The sequence below is a fragment of the Lemur catta genome, chromosome 8 (genome assembly GCF_020740605.2).
Source record: "Lemur catta isolate mLemCat1 chromosome 8, mLemCat1.pri, whole genome shotgun sequence".
NCBI classification, from domain to species: domain Eukaryota; kingdom Metazoa; phylum Chordata; class Mammalia; order Primates; family Lemuridae; genus Lemur; species Lemur catta.
This window is the reverse complement of record NC_059135.1, coordinates 64,863,246-64,880,926: the sequence shown is the minus strand read 5'-3', so window position 1 is coordinate 64,880,926 and position 17,681 is coordinate 64,863,246. Positions and strand designations below refer to the sequence as shown.

General features: G+C 43.4%; 1 protein-coding gene across 3 annotated transcripts in view; it reads left to right on the top strand.

Annotated features, from left to right (window-relative positions):
• TANC1 (tetratricopeptide repeat, ankyrin repeat and coiled-coil containing 1) overlaps positions 1–17,681 on the top strand; it is a 224,407-nt gene that overhangs the window by 54,391 nt on the left and 152,335 nt on the right. For 2 of the 3 annotated variants that reach the window (XM_045560312.1, XM_045560311.1), the window contains exon 1: positions 6,593–6,609. The exons of the other annotated variant lie outside the window; for it this stretch is intronic. In XM_045560312.1, the coding sequence (XP_045416268.1) occupies positions 6,599–6,609 (11 nt within the window). In that variant the 5' untranslated portion in view covers positions 6,593–6,598. Of the gene's footprint in view, positions 1–6,592; positions 6,610–17,681 lie in introns of those variants that run through there. 3 annotated transcript variants of the gene reach the window in all.

Here is a 17,681-nt window from a genome sequence, read left to right as displayed (position 1 = left end):
CAGGCAGCGCCTGTTAGAGATGACCCAGTCTGTCCCTGCTCCTGCCCTCTCCCTCAGGCCACACCTTGCACCCACCTCAGTGCTCATCACCTGCAAATTGTTGCTTGCTTCCACTTCCTCCAGCTCTCCTCCCTGGCCCATTTGTTTCTCCCCCCTCTCCCTTTTTCAGGCATAAATATTTTCTATCCCCTCAAGAAGACAAAGGAAACACCCAGGGGATTGGTCAGGGGTAGTGGCTCTCAGTCTTGGCTATGCATTAGAATCAGCTGGTCAGGTTTAAAAAGGACCAGTGTTTGGGGCTGGGGGCGTTGGCCCACGGCCTGTAATCCTAGCACTCTGGGAGGCCCAGGTGGGAGGATTGCTTGAGCTCAGAAGTTTGAGACCAGCCTGAGCTAGAGCAAGACCCCTGACTCTACTAAAAATAGAAAAAAATTACCCGGGCATGGTGTCGTGAGCCTGTAGTCCCAGCTACGTGAGAGGCTGAGGCAGGAGGATCACCTGAGCCCAGTAGTTTGAGGCTGCAGTGAGCTATGATGACACCACTGCACTCTAGCCTGGGTGACAGAGCGAGACCCTGTCTCCAAAAAGAGAAGGGGAAAAAAAGGTACCAGTACTTGGGCCCCTTCCCCAGAGATTCTTTTTTAATTCTTCTGGGCCTCAAAATTTTTAAAGCTCCCCAGGAGATTCTAATGGGGCCTAGAGATCAAAAACCACCTCAGTGTAGTTGGTAGGTATAACGGCATTAGCAGGACACCTGTCTCAGAGAAATGGAAGCTGCCAGATTTGAAATGGAAAATAGGTTTTTCCAAATAATGCCTTTTGCTTCTCAAGCCCCACACGTTCTCCTTCTCCCTGTCTTCCTTTGTTATGTAAGCCTGCTTTCTATTAAGCACCAGCTTTCAAAATGAAACAAAACAAGAGCTTTCTTTTATTTGCTTTAGGATTTCTGTGGTATTGTTTTCCACTCTGTTGCAGTTGCATGTGACTTGAAGCTGCGGGTGAACTCACAGCGCTCTGTGCCTGAGTGCCCTTCATCCCATGGTTCAGCCTCTCTGGGCCTCACATGCTAGCCAAGGCAGTATTCAAAGCGGTAGAACCCTGTACCACCGGAGGATTTGGACTGTCACATGGAATCGATGGTGACATGCTTTGGTCCATGAACACATACAGTAGTCTTTGTTTTGTGGTCTGAGGAGCCCCAATGCCAGGTTTTTAGAAGGATATTTGAGAGATTTCTTTGATGAATACTTCTGTTGGGTAAACAACTTTGGAAGTCTCTCTGCTCATCCTTGAAAGAAAGTGATGATCGGGAGGTAAAACCCTAATGATTCTCCTTAAAAGCATTTTAAAGGGTTTTTGTTTTCATTTTAAGACGTCAATAGAAAATTACATCTGAAAGTAAAAAGATAATGATGGGCAGTTGGAGTCCTTATTCAGGTAGTCTCTAAACTCCTGTGTCTTAGGGTCCACAACAATTCCTTCAATAAGTGTATTTTGTCATCTTTTCCATTTTACATGAGAATATTTTGTGGTGTAATGCTTGTTTTTTTGAAAACTTTCATGGGTCCAAATGTTGGGTTGTGCATGGAAAAAGGCCTTTGGGTGGAAGAATGCCAAAACAGATTAGGAAAAATTCATGAATTTTTTGCTGACCTAAAATTGATTCCGAAGGGCAAACACATGAAAACATGAGGCATAGTTTCTCTTCTGAGTCTGCTAGGTGACCTAACTGTAGTTATAAGTAACTTCTCAAACACCACTCAGAGTTCCTCTGGTCTTCTTGACCTTTCTTTGTCCTTTCTGTAATTACTGAATAAGGCCCTTAAAACCCATGTAGGGCCAAATACAGAATCCAAACTCTGTGATCTCATCACCACAAAAACAGGCTGGAGGGACAGTCCTCCTTCTCTTAGTAAGCCGCCTCCCCCTGGGAGCTCTGTAACTCTGTAATTTATACTGGTGCCTTTGTAGTCTTAGAAAGGACTTCCCCCCCCTGCCCTCACAGAAGTAGTGTTACCAAGGGGTTGCTCTGGTTGGGGGAGAGGCCAGAGAGAAAGTGCGTGTGTCCATAACCTGTTACGCGTCTAATTTCAAGGGCGCACACCGGTCGTGGGTCCTCTGGACAGAGGGGTCTGTCTGACAGCGGCGTGTTGTGGGCTGTGATGGATATTCTTTCATACTTGTCCGTCGGTTGTGGTTAGGACAAATGAGAAGCCTGCCTTTTCTGCTGATTTGTGCTTTGTGAAAGGAAGCTTGGCAGAAAGCTGGGAGACGATTCCTTTCCTGGCTGCCAAGGCCATCTGCAGAGAGGCAGGTGATCCCTTTGAGCATGTACTAGGAAGACACCTGAGGTATTTGAGCTGCTGGTCACTAAGTGGTACTGTCCTGCATCGGATGCTTAAATACTATGCCAGCGAGGTCAGTAACCCAGTGCAGGAAAACCTGGGGTGCTCAGAGCCTTGGCAGCATTTGCAGGCTGTCGCTGAACGTGAGCTATTTTCTTTTTGAGGAAACGTTAAGCATTTGACATAGGGGTAACCACCTGGTCCACGTAGGGTTCTCCACATTCTGCTCAAATGAGATCTCATCTGTCCCTGAAGGAGGGGAGACTGAACCTGTATCAGTCCCTGGTTTCCTTCCAGAGAAAAGCTTCCGTGCACTGTTCCCATCTTTGAAGTCTTGGTGGGCAAGGAAGGCGTGTCTTCTAGAGCTCCTCATTAAACAAACTTGAAGGAGAGAAAAGGCGTCCGTCCAGCCTCTGCATGCACAAACCTATTAGTACCCCCGATGCCCTGCCAAGGTGGTTTTGTTGGCCCAAACGTGACTACACATGATTCCGTCCTCCTTTTTGGCAGCGAAGCCCGGCAGGATTGACTTGGGCAAGAGCCTGAGTTGGTATGTTTCTGTGTGAATGGCACCTTGAAAAAGAACATTTTCCAGGACAGGTGTAGCAGTAAAAAAAGACATTTTCCGGGGAAAATGCTCTGAATCAGTCAGGGGAAGCCTCTCGTTGGAATCCTTCAGTCAACAAGCATGCCTGGGGCATCTGCCTCTTCTTGTGATGAGAGCAGGAGGGTGGTGGGCGACGCCAGGGAAGCTCCAGCAAAATGGCAGGAGGGGAGGTCAGGCAGAACGACGCCAGTGCTGAAACCCAGGTACTAGCCAGGTGTTTTGAGTGCGGAGGAAGGACTGTGAGATTCTGTGGGGTTGGGGCGGGCATGCAGGTGATTTTTGAGCTGTACTTGGAGGATGACTAATTTCTGGAGTGGGAGAGAGGTGTTTCAGGATGAGGGAAGCGGGAGAGCAGAGGTGTGAGGTTGGGTGGTGTGTTCGGAACGGTGAGTTGTGTAGAAACCTGGGACCCATGGGGGGGAGAGAGGGAGTGTGAGAAGGCAGTGCTCCGGAGGATTTCAGCGCCCCAGCGTTTGAGAGAGGTTATAGCTCATGATCTTAAACCTTTCAGACATTTCATTGTGTGTTGGGCGGCAAACCCATTAGCATCCCATAAAGAGAAAACCCGAGATGGGGGCTGGGGGGGAATCTGAGGGGCTTAAGAGCATGTACATGCCGATGTCTTTCCTCTCAGTTACTGCTGCTTTGGGATTTTCAGGGAAGTCGGAGCTGATTTATAAACTCTGCTGCTTGTCTCATAGGGTGAATGGGCGGACAGGTTTTCTGAAAGTTCTCTTGCCGGCTTTCGGTGGCCAACTTGTCCAGAGGAACTTTCTGGGTGTCCTCAAGGGAGTGAGACAACCACTCTCTGTTGCAAGCAACTGGAGTCTGGGGTGAGGAGAGGTGAGGTCTCGAGACCTGAGAGATGTGCTAGCATAGAATCCATGCTCCGACAGACCAAGTGTTTCGAGATATGTTATTTTCTAAAAATTTTTAGGACTTTGAAGGTAAATTAGGTTTTTATTCAAATTAAGAATTATTTTTTTTTTAAAAATCAGTGTCTTGCTGTGTTAAAGCACTCATGTTAATAATGTGGAAGCTTCCATACATTCTTATAAAGTTTTTCTAATTTTATTGACTTGAGAGTTTTTTGGTCTCTTTATGGTGTCCAACGCAGTACTTTTCCACTGAAACATTGAATATTTGTTGACCGAATGGCTAGTGTTTTGGTTTGCAGTTTGCATACATAGAATTACAACTGAGAAAAACTTAAGATTTTTAATGAAGTCAGACTGGCTATTTATTCTGTGTCATTGTATTTTCCTGCCTCTTATTCCCCGTGAAAAACTTTGTAAAGCTTAATTACAAGCCACCTTATAGCTCCCAGGAGACAAATAAGGGACTGCTTACAACCTGCCTTACCTCAAGTGCTCCTCATATATTGGCTTTTGGGGTCATGTCAGTTAAAGCTGGCGTCGGTCCTGTCTCCTGCCCATTCTGCAGACTGTCTTGTGATCTTACGCTGAGTCATTTAGTCCTCCTGCCCACCTGGGTTTCAAGAAGGATTTTTTTCTAGTTGTGTGGCTTTAGGTACTCTAAGGCAAGTTGCTAAACCTGTGCTCTGATTTCTCTACTGTAGTCTGTGTAGTTTGTGAAATAAAAATACCTACTTGAAGAGGTTTGGTGAGGCTGGAGGCTCCTAATGGTGGAGGTCCTTGTTCTAGTCATCTTTTTATTTTCATTCCCTATCTCCAGTGTGTAGCATGTAGCAGGACTCAAATATTCTCTTCTTTCCTTTGAGAGAGAATCGGCTGAGAGTGGAGTCTGCAGTTCGATCTTAAGTGAGCACAGCTTGAAGGACTCTGGCTGTTTGTGCTCAGCTGCGCACAGTTTATGCAGAGCAGGAATCCCAGAAATACCCAGGGCAGAATGGTTGATGGGGGGCACTGAAGACTCTGACCTGGATCCTTCTCTGTGGGTGTTGGACGTGCTCCTCTGTAGGGGGTGGAGGGTCCAGGTTAAAGCTGCTTCCCAACCTCGGTAAGGTCTTGAGATGTCCACGTGACCCTCCCGTGTACTCTGCCATCTGTTTTGTATGACTTGCCAGCAGGATTTCGTTTTCTGCACTCACCCTCCTGCCACACCCTGCTGTCCGTGAGGAACAGAGTGGCCACATTGCTCCCCAAAACTTTGGAGGATCGTGCCAAAAGTCAGAGCTTCTCAACAGCAGGGGCATATCAGAATTCCAGTGAAGCTTTAAAAATTAGGATAGTGGGACTCACCCCAGGTGTGCTGAACTAGAATTTGTAGGGGGAGTTCCTGCTATATGTTTTTTTTTTTTAAGCTCTACAGGGGGTGATGATGTGCATCACCGATAGCCACATATGATAAAGAGTTTGACAGATGCAAAAAATTAGTGACCCGAAGATCCGAAGAAATTACCTGCTTAGATACAACAATGTCTACAAAGAGTAAGTGATAGTTTTAGGGGACATATTTTAGAATTCTCGAATATTCAAATCTTTTCCTGTATATAGATGATGATTCTAGTTATTCATATTTGAGATGTTTAGCTTTTTGAAAAATATTTGTATGTGGAGTAGACTTAAAAACAAAAAACTCTTTTTTAGCTTGACCAGATGTTTGGGGGAATTTCTTTGAACTCCACTGACTCGTTTAACCAGTTCATACTGCCAAGCCAAACATTCCCTTGTTGTGCCATAATATGTATCATAGAACCATTTTATAACTTAAAATTGCATGGGACATTTTTTATGATTGTAACTATAGAAAGAACAAGGAAAATGACATTGACAAGCAATTTACTAAATTCAGCAGGAGTTGAGGCTTATTTAGAAATCCAGGTGGAAATCAGCTTAAATGGAATTTTACAAAGATTTGCATATTGAAACCAAGCCTTCCTACCTGTGGTAACTCATTTCTCAAAGTAACACTGAAGGAGCAATTTAAGTGTATTGCCCTTGGAGATTTATTGGAAAGGAAATCTATTAAGTTAAACATTGTTCCCCCTCCAGTTTTTGTGCGGCAGAGAATTAGCTAATTTTTTCTCCTTCCCTGGGAGCAACTTTAGGAAGCAGAGAGGGGCTTAACAGCAAAGATCATGTTCAGTGGTTTTGTGGTTTTTGACTATGTCTCTTTTGCAAATTCCTTTTCTGTGAAGGAAAACCTTGCAACCCGTTGCTATTTGAGGTTTTATTAATTTGATGGGTTTGATGGAGAATGGTGAGTTTTGAAGTTAAAGAATTATACAGTTTAGGAGGGACCTTACAGATGGCCTGACATCTGATTTCCATTGTCTCAGCTCAACAGAAGATGCTCTTGTTGAGGTCACAAATGGCCTCTGATCATTAAGCCCTGTGGTTGCTTTTTTGTCCTTGACATGACTTTTCTGTAGCACTTGATACTGCTGACCATGTCTCATTTGAAGCTTTCCCCTGTGGGTTCCTTTATACCGTTTCTGACTGCTTTGCTTTTCCTTTTATTTTCTCCTAGGTCCTGCTGTGTCTGCCCTTAAATGTTCGTGTTCCCTGGGCTTTATCCATGGTGGTTTTCTTTTAGTCTGCTCAGCTTTTTTGGGGGAGACCTCAGTTCTTCCGCAGAGTCAGCCGCCACCCGCACTTTAATGACCTCCCAAGTCTCTGAGTTCACCCTCCTCTCAAACAATCTTTTGGACATTTCTACTCGGATGACTCATAGGTACTTTTAACTCAGGATATCCCAGCTGAACTCATTTCCCCCCTAATTATCGCCTGCTTCCTGCCCCCGACGCCAGCCCCTTCACCCCATGCTTCTGTCCGAGTTTCCCGATTTGGTCATTGGCATGACTTTCTACCCTGTCGCTCAGGCCAGAAGTTTGTGACTCATCCTTTACCCCGCCCTCAGTCAGCCCCATATTTTAATTGGTGATTAAGTTGTATCATTTTAATATCCTAAATAAAGAAGGAAAAGGCAAACTTAAAAGTCATTCCACTAACATGTAATTATTACGGGCTCTAAAACCTTCAGTTGGGCCTGTATAAGCAGGTATAATTATATGAGACGATTACGACCATTTAGGTAATACACACTTCGTGCTAGATATAGTCCTGGGCACTTGTCATGTATTATTTCTAATTTTCACAGTATTCTGCGATACGTCATCTCTGTTATAAGTGAGAAATCTAGGGTTCACAGAGCTTAAGTACAAACCCAGGGTCACAGGGCAAGTCATGTGGGTGTAGCTGAGATATAAACCTATGGGTTGGTCTACCTGACTCCAGGCTTTTGCCTTTTGGCATCATGCCGCCTTGTCTTGTTTGTTTTCATAATGCCACCGTGCTGTTTTTAGGTTTCTTTCAAGTAGATTGATTTTTGAGAGCAGTAACTGGCCTTACTCAAGTTCGTATCTGTCAAATACATGTATTTTTCTTATATAATTGCTGCTAAAGACATGACTCTTAATGGACCATATTGTCTGTGGCTCCACATAGGTACAAGCCCTGGTTCTTCCATAATCCATGTGTTGGCTGGGTGGCCTGAGACAGGGATAGTGGGATCGTGCTGCTTGTCCTCACAGAGTTTTTTGAGAGAATCGCATGGATCACCATAAAAGAAAGTACTTTAAAATTCAGGGACGTTTTTGAGAGTTTCTGTTTAGTTGTGGAAGTTGATATTGTCTGGTTCGCATAAGCCGTCTTTTCTTTGTTTATAACTGACAGCCTGTGAAAATGTAACAAAACTCTCCTGGATTTCTTATGTTCATGTTGATCAAATCACACACTGACAGAAGAGGCAAGAGAAAACCTTTTTAATAAAGATAGTACACACAGAACTAATTTTTATTCTTAGTAAAACTACTTTAGATAAGAGTATGATCTACAAAAGCTAGATGGAACCTATTTAGGTATAGGCAGGTGAATTAAAGCAGAGTCTACTGAAGTTCATTCTGTTAAGTTGATCTTGGGGGCATGGTACATGCTTTGTTCTATACTAAAATGAACCCTAAATTGTGACTCAGACCATTGTATATCTCATTTCCTCATAGGTCCCTCCTTTTGCCCCATAGTGAGAAGGAAACACTCTTATTTTCCTTTATGGTTCTTCCTTTTCCATAATATTTTGGTAACAAAGTTTGTCTAAAGGGGAGAGAGTCCCTTCTAATAAATGTGTAACACATTTTGTCATTGTGGAATTTAGAAATTGTTTAACTTTCTAAATCTCAATTTCCTGCAAAATCACTCTGTAAATTTGGGGCAATGCTGTGTATTTTTCAGAGTTGTGTTGACTGCATTCTGACAGACTGTACCTGACGCAGGTAGGTCCTTGGTGAGCGGTAGCTGTTACTGTCCAAACTTAAGTTATCAAAGGCCTAAAAGTTCAGATTTAAAAAGGGTTAGACTGGCCTATGAAGAAAAGATTCAGGAAGGATTTATGTAACTGACACGGAAAGGGAGGAGACAGTCTAGAAGAGCAGTGGGTTCCAGGAGTGTGGACCCTAAGGACTGCTGTCCCATCAGCTGGGGAGCTGCACCCCAGGCCTGAGGAAGCAAACCCGGGCAGGGCCCAGCAGCCTGCCTTGCAGCATCCCTGCAGGTGACTCTGAGGCACTTAACTGGCCTGGGGCAGTTAACTCAGCCTAGGGGCTTCTGGAGTAGTCCCCGTAGAGGAGGGAGGGTGGGAGTAAGGACTGATGAGACAGTCATTTGATTGGCTGTTTACCAGGCAGGGAAGGAGACACTGAAGAAGGTGAGGGTTTGAGTCTGGAAAGGGGTGGTGCTTATGTGCAGGAGCTTGGAACCCAGGCTGGTGAGTGGGGTCTGGCAGTAGGGGAGAGGAAGATGAGTTTAGTTTTGGGTGAGTTTTTGTGGCCAGGATTGATGTCAGCAAGTTGGAAATAAAGCCCTGCACCTGTAGCACTGACAAAACATCGAGAAACAGAATTGTGTTACCTGCGTGGAGATAGCAGCTGAAGTGGGTGTTTCAATCATTTTTCCAAGGAAAATAGTGCAAAGAAAAGAGAGCCAAGAATAGCCTGGTGTGGAACTGGGTGTTTGGGATTATGGCATCCAGTTTCTCTTTCAGAAGGATAAGTGAAAATGTTTGGCAATACGTGGCAATATAGTGTTAAATAAAACCAGATTATCAGAACAGTGTTGTAGTTTTGACTTTTTTTTTTTTTTTTAAGAGACAGTTTTGCCTTTTTGCCCAGGCTATTCACAGGTGATGATAGTGCACTACAGCCTCTGAATTCCTGGCCTCAAGAGATTCTCCCACTTCAGCCACCCAAGTAGCTGGGACTATAGGCATGCACCTGGAGAGTTTTGCCATAATTCTGTCTTTAGACCCCATGCTGGGTAATAGAGACTTGTCCTTGTGTGTCATTTTATCTTGGGCTCCAAGGCTTAGGGTGCCCAGGCAAGGTTTTAGTATGTGTCATTTCTCCAAAGAAGGAAATGGAGTGAGGTGGTGAGAGCTCAGGTGTGGCTAGAGCAGGCTGCTGAGGTTCTCCATTTCTTGATTTTCTTACCTGTTGAAAGAGGATAGTTATTCTTACCTGGTTGTGTTGTGAGGACTAATCAGGAGCCTGTCTGTGAAATAAGAGTCTCCATCTCTGCCGTTGCTTTTGTGTTCGTTTTTTTTGATTTATAGAGTAAAGGTCTTCTATTTTAACAGATTTAGAGTATTGACAAAGGAGATAATTATAACAAGTCATAAGTCAATTAGAGATCAATGTGGCTTTATGGTTTTCAATGAATTATCTGTACATTGAAATACGGGGTTTTTTTAGGTTTGTGAGAAGGCAGAAGAGTTGGCTTGGGAAGTTATACTGCATAAAAATGAGAATCAGATATTTAAAAAAATTTTATATCCAGCTTTGTTGCAGACTCACATGTTTTGCTATAGCAGGAATCTGTTTTGCTGAGGCCATGAAAACTTAACACATCTGTGCAACATTTTCATTATATCTAGAACAATTTCACATCCACTGTCTCTAATTCAAAGACATTCAAGACACATGTGTCCTGTTTTCCACTGGGTTCTAATTGGGCTGTTTTTCCTTAACGGGAGGCATTTGGACCTCACACTTATATTTAGGAAATGACTTTTTAACTGTGCTACATGTACAAGAATGTGTAAGGAAGGGTCTCAGTTTGGAAACTGTAGCTTCTGAAACTCCCCCACTCCTCTCCAAGAAAAGTGTGTGTATATGTATGTGTGTGTGTGGTTTCAGTGCTGCTTCACAATAGCGATTTTGTTCCTTAGGTCTGAGATGTGTTTCATACTGTCTGTGTTAAGAGAAGTGATGACAGGATCAGTGATCAAAGGCTTCAGTGCAGAGTTACTAAGGGCTTTAATTGAACCTTTCACTGGGTTTTAGAGGCAAAAAAATCTGATGTTCATACACGGCATGTTACATACCTTCAAGTGTAAAGCTTGAACTTCATAGGTTTGATTAAAGTTTTATGGGACTCCTACAAATAACATCTGTCATCTCCATGCATAGGAGTTACTCTAATTTAGTTGCAGTGTTTTTTTGGTTTTTTTTTTGCTGTTGAGTTGGGTTTGAATGCTTTCAGTTTAGTTCAGAGCTACCATCCCAGTTCTTCCAAAACTGCACAAAGCTTGCACCTTTCCGGGAAGTTTGGCTGCTGCCACAGCTGAACTACTGAGCCAGGCTTAGGTTATTTTATTAGCCTAGAGTATCATGCTCCTGCAGCTGTTGTTGTAGTTCCTAACCATGAAAACAAAAACCATCTCAGTTACCCAGGGTCCATGGGAAATTGGCATTGGCCCAATGTAAGTCCGTGTATTTTGGATTCTGAATTATATTTATCTTCCTACGGGCATCCCCTGATTTAGGGCACGCAGCTGGGGAATGGCCTGACTGTATGAGGCAGTGGGGGCAGGAGAGACCGAGCCTTGGCTACTGCCCTCACGAGGAAGCCTGATCCCGTTCACCAGACCATAAATACTTTTTAAAAGAGGGAGAGAGCAAGCACCAAGAAAACAATAACACTAACAGTGTGTGTAAATACACCTGTCCCAAATATGAAACCTGGCATTTCCGTTTTTGTACATTGTCTCACACTGTGAATTTCTGGAGGTCTTTGTCCTGCATTGCCAACCAGGCCTGGTTATTGTAGACAAGCTAGTATTAAAATTTGGTAGTGATGGTTGATCTTGTTAAATAGAACCTTTACAGAGTGCTCTGAAAACTAATTGTGGGACTTGGCATTTAATTGCTAGCAGGGTGCACGTGTGGAATACTTGATCCTGCGAATATGTGCCAATTGGTAAATTGCTGTTTTTATGAATTTCAGTAGTTCTGTAAGTGGGATAAAACTGTGCTACTGTTTCTCTAGAAGCACCTGAGCTGTCAGCATAGCTTTTGGTAAGTCTAAGTCATTGTCCTATTGAATCTGATCCTCTAGGTCAGGGTCCTTAACTCTTCGGGTCATTGGTTGGCCTTCAGGGGTGCTATGGTTTGAATATGTCCCCCAAAGTTTGTGTGTTAGACACTTAATCCCCCCTGTGGCGGCTCTGCCCTCGTGAGTGGAATAATGTCATTATTGCGGGAGTGGGATAGTTATGATGAGAGTGGGCTTGTTGCGAAAGCGAGCTCGGCACTGTTGCCCTTCCGCCATGGGATGGTGCAGCAAGAAGGGCCCTCACCAGAAGCTCGCTCCTTGACCTTGGACTAGCCTCCAGAACTGTAAGCCAAATTATTGTTTGTAAATCACTTGGTCTGTGCTATTCTGTGACAACAGCACAAAATGGACTAAGACAAGGTGGGGTGGGGGGAGTCTGTGAACTTGGATGGATGGAGAAAAATTTACAACTTTATTTTCACTAACCTATGGCCAAAATGTAGCCTTTGCTTTGCCCATGAAAGTAGACAACCAGCCACGTTAAATCAACAGCACCTGTGACTTTCTCACATAGAAATTTCCAATTTTTATATCACATTGTAGAGATCGTTTAAAATATGTTTATACCATCACTGTTTTAAAAACTGCAATAGTTATTAGACCTGCTGTGTTTTGTGTGTTAACCACACATTACTGTATCAGATTTTGTTTTTAAATATTTTGTTTCTATGTTTCAATATTATTAATAGTTTTCTTTGTAATCCTATTTTCTACTTAAAAAACATTCAGAAACACTCTTTACAGGGTGCAGATTGCTGAAGCAGTCCATGACACTTAAAAGGTGTTACAAGGGTACCATCCAAGGCAGGAATCTGTATCTTTCTCATCTTGCTTTGAGACCAGATTTGTTAACATTAAACCTGGATTGATTTTTTTTTTTTTAAAGTCTCAACATATTTGGCTTTTGTTTTCTAGCGTGACTTGTCTTTGACTTTTTTCATCTGGAGCTCTGGTATTCCCCATTTTGGGGCTGTTGGAGTCAATTAAAAAATAAAACCATTGTCCATGGCCATGTGCCCTTTCTCACAGGCCTCTGTGAGACTGCTCAGTGCCACCCACTGTTGATGGCCAGGAGTGAGTTCCCTTAGAAATTTCAGATGAGAACACAGTAATGCACAGGCTGATGTCATTGCTCTAGCTGTGGGAAGAGGTGATGCTGTGTGGCTTGTAGGAATTTCATTTAGCTCTGAACTGCACCATCACCGCAGGCATACCTTAATTTAATTTAGAACTTGATATCCAAAGTGAGAACCTTAATAAGTTTTTTAGACTGTGTAAAACTGCCCAAAGAAAGAAATCAAGGGCACCAGGCCATTCCTTGCTGTATCCCATCACCTTTTAATAAGCTTTATGCAATTTGTTTGAGAAATGGGGTGGTCTTCTAAACTCCTCTTGAATAACATAGTTCCTAACTTCTAGGTAAGTGTTAGAAATAGGAGAAGCATTGCCCATACGACATAAAGGTCAAAGGTTTCTGCCTCAAATAGTATTCCCCATTGGCATTCTGGCCTAACTCACAGTGTTTTCTCCCTGTGGTCTGATGCACCCAAGAGCTTGCTCATTTTAGCATGTGTTCTGTTGCATGGTACTTCCAGATCACACATAGACAACGCTGTGATTTAGAATAACTCTGATTAGTAGGACACCTGGCAGACCTTGAGGGACTGGACGGTGCCTCTCAATGGAGGCAGGTTCTTTTGCATAGATTTGTGGCATTGAGTGTGGCTGGGGGGGGCAGTGGTGTGAGAGAGAGAGAGAGAGTGTGTGTGTCTCCCCATGTCTCCCCATCCCAGTCTCCAAAGACAGTTTTTCTCCCTTGGGCAGTTTTGCCTTTGTTTGACTTCCTTACCAGGCTCCTGGGAACTAGTGTCTCTCATTTTTATCCAAAAGAGAAGGCCCGGTAGAGAGACTGTATGGTCAGGCTCGGGAGCCAGACTGCCTGGATGAGGACTGAGCAGTGTGACCCTGGGCAGGTCACCACCTTGTCTGTGCCTCTAGAATGGGGATTAGTAGCACCTTCCTCAGAGCATGGTTGTGAAGATGAAATGACTGTATCTATGCTGAGTGCTTAGAGCGGGGCCTGGCATAGGGTTAATGGTAAATAGGTGTTGCAGGCTGCACATTAGAATCACCTGGTGGCGTTAAAAAAAAAAAAAACCCACACTACATGGGATTGAAAACTCCCATCCTAATGAAATTAGGGCCCGTGGAGGTGAAAACCTTGTTCAGAGAGTCACAAGTTACTAACAGACGTGGAGGAGGGATTCTGATGTCTTATGTTCTGGAGTATTAAGTGAAAGATCCATCTGTCAGCTACATAAGCGAGAGATCTTTCTGTCGTGAATGGCTGCCTTTCACAGGACATCTTTGAAGTTGTCTGACCCTTCACTTTGAGGCCAGATGCAGTGCAATTTAAAAAATTTAATTTCTTTAGATTTATATTAATAACACCAGACTCCATTCAGCTGGCATTGATTGATTTGAGTGCTTTTTAACACTCTGAAAAATGTCAAGGCCCCTTTCAGTACTGAAAGCTTATCACCCCATACTGCCTCCCCCTCCGAGGGTTCCTTTTTGATCTGTGGTGATGTGATGGTTTATCATCTGCTGGTCTTAGGAACAAGAAATAAAGTTTTCCCCTTGACATGATAGCACCTACAGGAGGAAAAGACCTGAAATTATCCAGTCCAACAGGAAAGGGAACAATATTCCCATCAGAAGTCTGCGAAAGGTGAAATAAGTTGTTCAAAACCACTTTGTATACATAATGCCTCCCACCTTATTCAGGGAGTTGTGATTGCCATGAATGAAGAAGGCAGCCAGTGTAAGGTGGGGATTGTAGCTCTGTCGTATGATACAAGTGGAAAACTTAACAGGAAGGAAAAGGGGAAAGAGAAGAGAACGTAATTCTGAGAGTGTGACTGTTGTGGAGCAAACTGCCATAACGAGGATCGGGGCTTGAGTCGCCAGGTAAACCTTACACAGGTGCCATCGTGTGGCCCCAGCCGTGTCCTCTGCAGAGCTGTGTGAGGGAGGATGAGACCACAGTTGAAGACCATGGTTCTCCAGGAGCTGTTGGCCTCCTGGCCACTGGGGCCCAGAGTTGACATTGGCATTCTCTCCTTTCTCCTTGGCTGGATCTGTAACTGCTGCACTCCCACCTTCATGCAAAATCACCTCTTCTTTGAGGCTTGTGCTGTTCTGGTCACCACTCTGTCCTCCCTCCAGTTCACTGAGGCTTTTGGAAGCAGCTGCTCAGTGCCTGTGCTTTCAAGTCAGACCTGGGTTCAAGTCACAGTTCCACCTTTGCTAATCCTGTGGGCTTTATCATTGTCTGGAATTGTTCCACATCTAAAATTTTAAAAATTCATTTAAAAAAACCAGACACTTTTCAGCTTCCTCCTTTGTTTATTCCAACTGTGTTCATTCTTTGATCTCTTTGAGACATCGTGTCTTTTCTCTCGGGCGATCCTGCCTCTCAGGGCTTCCCTCCTTTCATGTCCAGCCTTGGTTCCATGGCACACCACTCTGAGCACTCCTGTACGTGCACCTGTGCCGTGAACTCCTGATTGTGGATCAGTCCTCTCATCCTCTGGGTGGTGGTTTCTCAGGGCTGAGCGTAGAGGACAGAATTGCACAGTTTCATCATTTCATTCCCTGGCCTGGTCTGCAGTCTGGGTGATCAGAGCTGTTTAGCCGTCCTTTTCACCTAGCACTTGCCTTCCTCCCCTCTTCAGGGCTATTCTGAGTCTTCACTGCACCTCTCTCACCTTGTTTTTACTTTATAGAGAAAATGAAGGCATGAGCTTTTTTAGCTCCCCACCCATGTTTGTCAACATTATTGTCTTCCTCCTCCATCATCTTGTATTTAACTCTGTGTCCTCTGTTGCTTGGCACAGAGTAGATACTTAGGAATGTGTATAAAATGAAAAAAACTGGAGTTGCTAACCCAGGGCTCATTCCTTAGTTGGGAAATTAGATTGTAACTCTATTTCTGCTATTCACTGGCTCAAGAGAGCCAGGGTAGTTTCCTCCATTGCTCAGGGCTTTGCATTTTAAAGAAGGATGTTAAATTTACTTATTAAAGGGTGACAGTCTGTTTTGAGGTACAGCCATTCCCTTATAGAGTTACAGGTGGATTAAAATTATGTTCCTACACAATCATTCATTGATGTTGAAATGAGAAAACATACTGTGCTGATTGTGGCATGGGGGGCCAGGCAGGGTCTGACCACGTAGGGGCTCACAGCCCAGTGGAGGAGGCAGGTATACCAGCAATTAAAATAATGGTTAAGAAGGCTTTAAGAGGAGGAGCTTCTGGAGTGGGTTTTGAAGTGGGCTTGTGGAATTCCTTTGCTTTCTCTACTAGATCTAAATATCCATGTAATATCTGAGTGGCGGTAATAGTGAAATATTGCCATTATTTTGTCTTCTAGTTAGTGTTTTGCTGCCAGGATAGGGAGGTAAGACTTAGCTGGGGAGCTTCCATGCTAGAGGGAATGGTGGATGAGCAGCTCTGTGAGACTGGGAGCTCCACCTTGCACAGTAGCCATTGCCTGGGAGGCATAATGATTATTGCCAGGATTGCTACCCTTGGTTATTTTCCTATCTGAGCCCTTCCTGGTTTTAGGGAGAATGTATTGATTTCATGTTTTGGCTTTTCCATCATTGCACTTATCCCTTCTCTGTGCATATTTGAAATATCAAAGTAAAACATTCGTATAGCTGGTGCTTTGGAAGGCCTGATATTAAAACAGATCTTGCTGTATTAGTGTGCTGTTCTTCACATATAAACCAGATACCTTTGACCATAAACTTGGGAATTAGTGTTTGGTACCACTAGAATTCTTAAATTATTAGTCTATTTTTTATTTCTCTTCCATAACAACCCTGCTACTCATTGTTTTCAAGGCATTTATTTAGTGCTGTATTTAAGGTACTTTGCTAGATGCCATGGGGATTTGTAGAGTTCAACATTTTTCACCATGATTTGGATGAATAATCATCTCAGCACAAAGTGGGCTATAGAATTAGAGAAAAGTTATATTTTGGGCCCCCTGGCCTGGGAAGACTTTATAAAAAGAGGAAGTAATGTTGAAAGTTGGACTGAACAAATCTCTTCACAGATATATAAACATGACTTGTGCTCAGAAGCAAGTAACTTCTATTTTCCTCCAAAAGTGAAATTTCCTTTCTCCCAAGTAGTTATCAAAATGAAAACATCTTTAAACGAACTTTGGTGTAGTAATTTTCTCACAACTTGAAATACTGGCTTAGAAGAGTCAGATTTATTTTTTCTAAGAAATTCTTCCTAAAATAACTTATATAAAAGTATAGCTTCCTACAGAATATTTTAAATATACATTGAAGATGATTTTATCATAAGGAATTTCTACTTAATTTTGTACATCAGAACTTAAGCATTTGAGTTGAAACTTCATGCTCAGAATTCTTTTAAATTCACATTACTTGTGACTATAAATTTATGCTTTTTAATAACATATTCAAATCTGAAGTTTTTTTTGCCTAAGACAACTATAAAGAGAAGGACAGTAGAATTAGAGGTTCAATTTGTAGAAGGGCTTTGAATAAAGAAGACAGAATGGTTGGGTCTATGTGTCCTAGAGCAGCAGTCCCCAACCTTTTTGGCACCAGGACCTGTTTGATGGAAGGCAGTTTTTCCACAGACCGAGGGAATGGGAGTGGGGTGGGGAATGGTTTCAGGGTGATTCAAGCGCATAAACGTATTTATTGTGCAGCCAAACCTCTCTGCTGATGATAGTCTGTATTTGCGCAGCCACTCCCTAGCACTAGCATCACCATGTCAGCTCCATCTCAGATCATCAGGCATTAGATTCTCATAACTCACACACAACCTAGAGATCCCTCGCATGTGCAGTTTATATTTAGGGTTTGCACTCCTATGAGAATCTAATGCCCCTGCTGATTTGCAAGGACGTGGAGCTTATGGCGGGGAGCGGCTGTAAAGCTTCCTTAGCTCACCTGCCACTCACCGTCTGCTGTGAGCCCAGTTGCTAACAGGCCATGGACCCGGGGGTTGGGGACCACAGTCCTAGAGAATAAATTATAGCTTAATTGTGCCATATTTTCCAGTTATGCAAATTAAGCAAAACCAAAGGCCAATTCTTACCAGAATTGCTTTCTGGTTGTTTTGACACTCCCCCCCCCCCTTTTCTGGTTGAAGCATCTGAATCTTGGAGAAATTCTGTTACTTGTTCACAGTCACATTGGCTAGGTCTCTTGATTCCTAGGTTTTCTCCACTACAGGGGGAAAAACATGAGAGAAATCCTGGAATTTCAAAAATTCATTAAGCTTTGGTTTTTCCCAGCCTCCTGGGA